The sequence below is a fragment of the Palaemon carinicauda genome, chromosome 39, assembly GCF_036898095.1.
Source record: "Palaemon carinicauda isolate YSFRI2023 chromosome 39, ASM3689809v2, whole genome shotgun sequence".
NCBI lineage: Eukaryota > Metazoa > Arthropoda > Malacostraca > Decapoda > Palaemonidae > Palaemon > Palaemon carinicauda.
The window spans coordinates 54,217,492-54,223,860 of record NC_090763.1 but is presented as its reverse complement, the minus strand read 5'-3'; the positions used below and the strand labels follow the sequence as shown (position 1 = coordinate 54,223,860).

At 31.5% G+C, this 6,369-nt stretch overlaps 1 protein-coding gene across 2 annotated transcripts in view; it reads left to right on the top strand.

The window, feature by feature from the left end:
• Nucleotides 1–396: 396 nt before the first annotated feature.
• LOC137631200 (uncharacterized) overlaps nt 397–6,369 on the top strand; it is a 9,661-nt gene continuing 3,688 nt past the window's right edge. Inside the window, exons 1-3 of one of the 2 annotated variants that reach the window (XM_068362943.1) lie at nt 459–498; nt 530–556; nt 1,728–1,796. In XM_068362943.1, coding sequence (XP_068219044.1) covers nt 1,776–1,796 — 21 coding nt within the window. In that variant the 5' untranslated portion in view covers nt 459–498; nt 530–556; nt 1,728–1,775. Of the gene's footprint in view, nt 557–1,727; nt 1,797–6,369 lie in introns of both variants that reach the window. The other variant, XM_068362942.1, reaches the window with a different exon arrangement.

The window sequence follows — 6,369 nt, the reverse complement described above, 5'->3', positions numbered from 1 at the left end:
AAAGAATCTCTCTCTCTCTCTCTCTCTCTCTCTCTCTCTCTCTCTCTCTCTCTCTCTCTCTCCTATTTACGAAAAGAATATCTCTCTCTCTCTCTCTCTCTCTCTCTCTCTCTCTCTCTCAAGAGTATCTCTCCTATTTACGAAAAGAATCTCTCTCTCTCTCTCTCTCTCTCTCTCTCTCTCTCTCTCTCTCTCTCTCTCTCTCTCAATAGTTACATCTCACTGCTAATTTCAAAAAGAATCTCTCTCCCTCTCTCTCCTCTCTCTCTCTCTCTCTCTCTCTCTCTCTCTCTCTCTCTCTCAAATAACACACAGGAAAGTTCCAACCAAATGTTTTTTTATGAAGATAAAGACCGCTTATTGTTAAGCATTATCGCGGGAAGCTTATCACGTGCGTCATAAGCACAAGACCAACCATCATCACGGGTCGTGTTGCTCCGTATGACGACATTTAGAGCAAGGCCTTTGTCTATCATAGCCAACTACTCTTCAGTATTTTGCTCGAAGAAAGTTTAACGTGATATAACATCGCTTCAAAGTGAATTCAGTTCGAAAGGTATTGAATTTGAAAGATATGATGTGTCAGCTTCTCCGTCTGTTGAAAATGAGAGGATAGTAATGCCAGTGGAAGTTTACTGCACAGTGAAACTAGAAGTGTTTTAAGACCTGGTGCGTGTTGCCTTTTCGAATAGAACACTGTTCGTAAGAAAAGGGGTAAAGTTGTGCCTTTTCTTCAATAGGACACAGAATACGATTGAAATTAAATGTACTAGTTATATCACAACACACGACACTAGTACGAGATTCGAAGTGAAATGAATACATTTTCCATTATCAAAGACACATTATCACTGATATCACTCGTCCTTGAAATGGCGTTGTATTCCATCTTGTTAATGTCTACAACGAACTCGCTATTTTCCAAATCGTTCTTGTACTTTGAATAACGTACTATCAAGTTTATGAGTTATTTTCTTACATAGCTTCATAGCAACTTACTAATATCCTTTAATCATATATATTAACTAATCCTTTCTATGATATTCATCTCCATTTACCATTGACAAATCGTGTTAATACACTCATCATAACGTTATTCATCTTCTGTAACGCTATATCATGATACCGATCAGATATAACGAACGTTACTTATTAATTTAAAGTTATCATTTATCTGAACTGTTTTTGTGTTTTAAACTTTGTTCGTTACTAATCCGTTTATTTCATATATTTAAGCCATAGAACTTGTATCATCATTGGTTTTCAATTAGGGTTGCTATGATAATAATAATAATTATTATTAGTAGAAGTAAGAGTCATGAGAAACAATAAGATGATTTAGAATTATAAATAGAATTAAAACACTTTTCTGCTAAAAGTGTTTTAATTACTATTTATGATTTAAAATTATCTTATAGTTACTCGTGTCTTTTAAAAAATGTTTTTATTGTTTGTACAAATGTATATTTTTGCTATTATTATTATTATTATTATTATTATTATTATTATTGGTAGAAGTAGTAGTAGTAGTAGTAATAGTAGTAGTAGTAGTAGTAGTAGTAGTAGTAGTAGTAGTGGTAGTATTATATGAAGGATAGAAAATTGAATTTTGATGATAAAACCCATAAGTAAAATGTCGCAAAATACTTTTGTTTTATATCTTTCAACTATTCCATAATTTTTTCATTGTATAAGAAACTACTCAAAGGTAATTATTTTTGTTCTAGGGGAAAATACTTAACTACTGAAAGGAAGTCAAGCCACCGATAATCACCATGTACTCTCAAGGTGTTATGGTAAGTTATGTCAATCCATTATTATTATTATTATTATTATTATTATTATTATTATCATTATTAATGTTATTATTATTAATATTATTATTATTATTATTATTATTATTATTATTATTATTATTATTATTTTCTTTTTTAGCATTATAATTATTATTATTATTATCATTATTATTATTATTATTATTATTATTATTATTATTATTATGATTATCATTATTATTATTATTATTATTATTATTATTATTATTATTATTATTATTATTATTACCCTGAAAAAAATAATTACTATAATTTCCTGGCTAATATACAGTATTTCGATAAACATTGTATGTTTATATTTGAAATTCCGATATTATGTGTATTCCATTTGCCAAGGCACTTGCCCCAATTTTGGGTGTTAGCCATCATCTAAACAAGGGAACAAAAGTGGACCTTTCCTCTCTCCGCTCCTCCCAACCTGACGAGGGATTCAGCCGAGTTTGGCTGGTACTGCTAGGGTGGCAAAGCGAACCCTCCCTCGTTATCCTCCACAAATAAAGTTTCACATACTGAATCCCTTACTGCTGCCACCTCCGCGGCCACCAAGGCGACCGGAGGAAGCACGCTCTCTTGCCTCTCTCACATCTATCCTCCTATCACCCAGAGCTTCCTTCACTCCATCCATCCACCCAAATCTTGTCCTTCCTCTTGTACTTCTTCCATCAACTCTTGCATTCACCACCTTCTTTAGAAGACAGCCACTCTCCATGATCTCAACATGGCCAAACCACCTCAACACATTTATATCCACTCTAGCTACTAAATCATTTTTTACAACCGTTCTCACTCTCACTACTTCATCCCTAACTCTATCTAAACGAGATACATCAACCATCTTCCTCAGACACTTCATCTCAAACACATTCAATTTCTGTCTCTCCGTCACTTTCATTCCCCACAACTCTGATCCATACATCACAGTTGGTACAACCACTTTCTCATACAGAACTTGCTTTACATTCATGCCTAACCCTCTATTCTTTACCACTCCCTTCACTGCCCCAACACTTTTCATCCTTCATTCACTCTCTGACGTACATCTGCTTCCACTCCACCATTTGCTGCAACAACAGACCCCAAGTACTCAAACTGATCTACTTCCTCAAGTAACTCTCCATTCAACATGACATTCAACTTCATACCACCCTCCCTCCTCGTGCATCCCATAACCTTACTTTTACCAACATTAACTCTCAACTTTCTTCTCTCACATATCCTTCCAAACTCTGTCACTAAACGACCAAGCTTCTCTTCCGAGTCTGCAACCAGTACAGTATCTTCTGCAAACTACAACTGATTTGCCTCCCCTTCATGATCACTCTCGTCTATCAGTTTCAATCCTCGACCAAGCACTCAAGCATTCACCTCTCTCACCATTCCATCAAAAAACAAATTGAACAACCAGGGCGACATCACACATCCCTGTCTCAGCCCCACTCTCACTGGAAACCACTCGTTCACTTCATTTCCTATCCTAACACATGCTTTACTACCTGTGTAGAAACTCTTGACTGCTTGCAAGAATTTTCCACCAATTCCATATATCCTCATCATATTCCACATCGCTTCCCTATCAACTCTATTATACACTTCCTCTAGATCCATAAACGCAACATACACCTCCTTGCCTGTTACTGAATATTTCTGTAAAAATCTGATTCATACATCCCCTACCTCTTCTAAAACCACTCTGTACTTCAAAGATTCCATTCTCTGTATTATCCCTAATCTTCTTGATTAGTACTCTACCGCACACTTTTCCAACCACATTCAACAAACTGATACCCCTTGAATTACAACACTCATGCACATCTCCCTTACCTTTATATAGTGGTACAATACACGTACAAACCCAGTCTACTGGTACCATTGACAACATAAAACATATTGAATAATCTTACCAACCATTCAAGTACAGTCACACCCCCTTCCTTAAACATCTCAGCCCTCACACCATCCATACCATGTGCTTTTCCTAGTCTCGTCTCATCTAGTGCTCTCCTCCCCTCCTCTTTTCTCTTGTGATCTCTCTCTCTCTCTCTCTCTCTCTCATTCTCATCTCCCATCACCGGCACCTCAACACCTGCAACAGCAATTATATCTACCTCCCTATTATCCTCAACATTCAGTAAACTTTCAAAATATTCCGCCCACCTTTTCCTTGCCTCCTCTCTTTTTAACAACTTTCCATTTCCATTTTCTAAACATATCAATAAACTGGAAATCGTTCATAACCCTTTTCAAGGATTGTAACAGTATTTCATAAACTTTGAGTGCAAAAAAAAAAAAAAAAAAAAAAGCTTAGGAAGATATGAGCGAATTATTTTACGCAACCTTTTATTGTTTTCATAATTTTTCATATTATGATTTTTGTTTCTTATTTTAATATCTGATAATAATTTAGAGATTTCTCAATTAACTGAATACCTCTTATAAGGGTGCCCTCTGGGACCTCATTGCTCAGATCGAGACCTTAGGGAGGTAAACGATAACACCGTTAGAGCGATAAGATAAGATATAATGATGATGATAACTTTGCCTATATCTTTTACATTTGATATTTTAATATCTATTACTAACTTATCTCCATTTTAATCAATTCAATAATGATAATGATATTAATAAAAACTATTATTATTACAATTATCTAGATTGTTATTGAAATTAGCTAAATTATTAAAAGTATTAAAATTATAATTACAAATATTTATTTTTACAATAATCCTCAACTATCATTGGATTTTCCTCAAGAAATATATTCAATGTTTTTTTTCATGTATAAACACGTAGATATTTTTAAAGAAAATATTGTTCTTGAATTTTCAAGTTCATTTATTTACCTAATACATTTAAAATGAAGGATTTCCTTAATATTGCTTGGATATTATTTTATTCATTTTACATTCTTCAATGTTATGTATGTTTTCCCAGGAAAATAATGCTAAAAATTATCACTGAATTTTTCATGATTTGAATATATAAAAAGTATTTTTTTTTTCAATGAAGATTTTGCCTAATTTTTCCTTTAAGAGGATATACTTCTAAATCTTATTTTTCCTCCATGAAGATACGTAGCAAATTCGTCATAAAATATCTAAGAATTATTTTTTCTCAATGAATATTTTACCTCATTTTCCTTTAAATTGATACACAGCTCAATCTTACATCTCCTCCATAAAGATACGTGACAAATTCATCATTAAAGATCTAAGAAATAATTTTTCTTAGTGAAGATTTTGCCTAATTTTTTCCTTTAAAATTATACATTTCCAAATCTTACCTCTCCTCCATAAAGATACGTGGAAAATTCATCATAAAATATCTAATAATTATTTTTTCTCAATGAATATTTTGCCTATATTATCCTTTAAAATGATACATATCTAAATTTTACTTATCCCCCATGAAGATAGGTGACAAATTCATCATGAAGTATCTAAGAGTAAATTTTCTAAATGAATATTTTTACCTCATTTTTCCTTTAAGATGATACACATCTAAATCTTACTCCTCCCCCATGAAGATACATGACAAATTCGTCATAAAAGATCTAGGAAATAATTTTTATTAATGAAGATTTTGCCTAATTTTTCCTTTAAAATAATACATTTCCAAATGTTACCTCTCCTCCATAAAGATGCGTGGCAAATTCATCATAAAATATCTAATAATTATTTTTTCTCAATGAATATTTTGCCTATATTATCCTTTAAAATTATATGTATCTAAATTTTACTTATCCCCCATGAAGATAGGTGACAAATGTATCATGAAGTATCTAAGAATCAATTTTATTATTGCATATTTTTGCCTAATTTTTCCTTTAAGATGATACACATCTAAATCTTACTCCTCCCCCGTGAAGATAGGTGACAATTTCGTCATAAAATACCTAAGAATTTATTTTTCTTAATGAAGATTTTGCCTCATTTTTCCTTTAGAATAATACAAATCTAAATCAGTTTTCTTAATGAATATTTTTGCCTCATTTTTCCTTTAACATGATACACATCTAAATCAATTTTCTTAATGAATATTTTTGCCTAATTTTTCCTTTAACATGATACACATCTAAATCAATTTTCTTAATGAATATTTTTGCCTAATTTTTCCTTTAAAATGATACATATCTAAATTAATTTTCTTAATGATTATTTTTGCCTAATTTTTCTTTTAAAATGATACACATCTAAATCAATTTTCTTAATGAATATTTTGCCTAATTTTTCCTTTAAAATGATACACATCTAAATCAATTTTCTTAATGAATATTTTTGCCTAATTTTTCCTTGAAAATTATACACATCTAAATCAATTTTCTTAATGAATATTTTGCCTAATTTTTCCTTTAAAATGATACATATCTAAATCAATTTTCTTAATGAATATTTTTGCCTAATTTTTCCTTTAAAATGATACACATCTAAATCAATTTTCTTAATGAATATTTTGCCTAATTTTTCCTTTAAAATGATACACATCTAAATCAATTTTCTTAATGAATATTTTTGCCTAATTTTTCCTTGAAAATTAT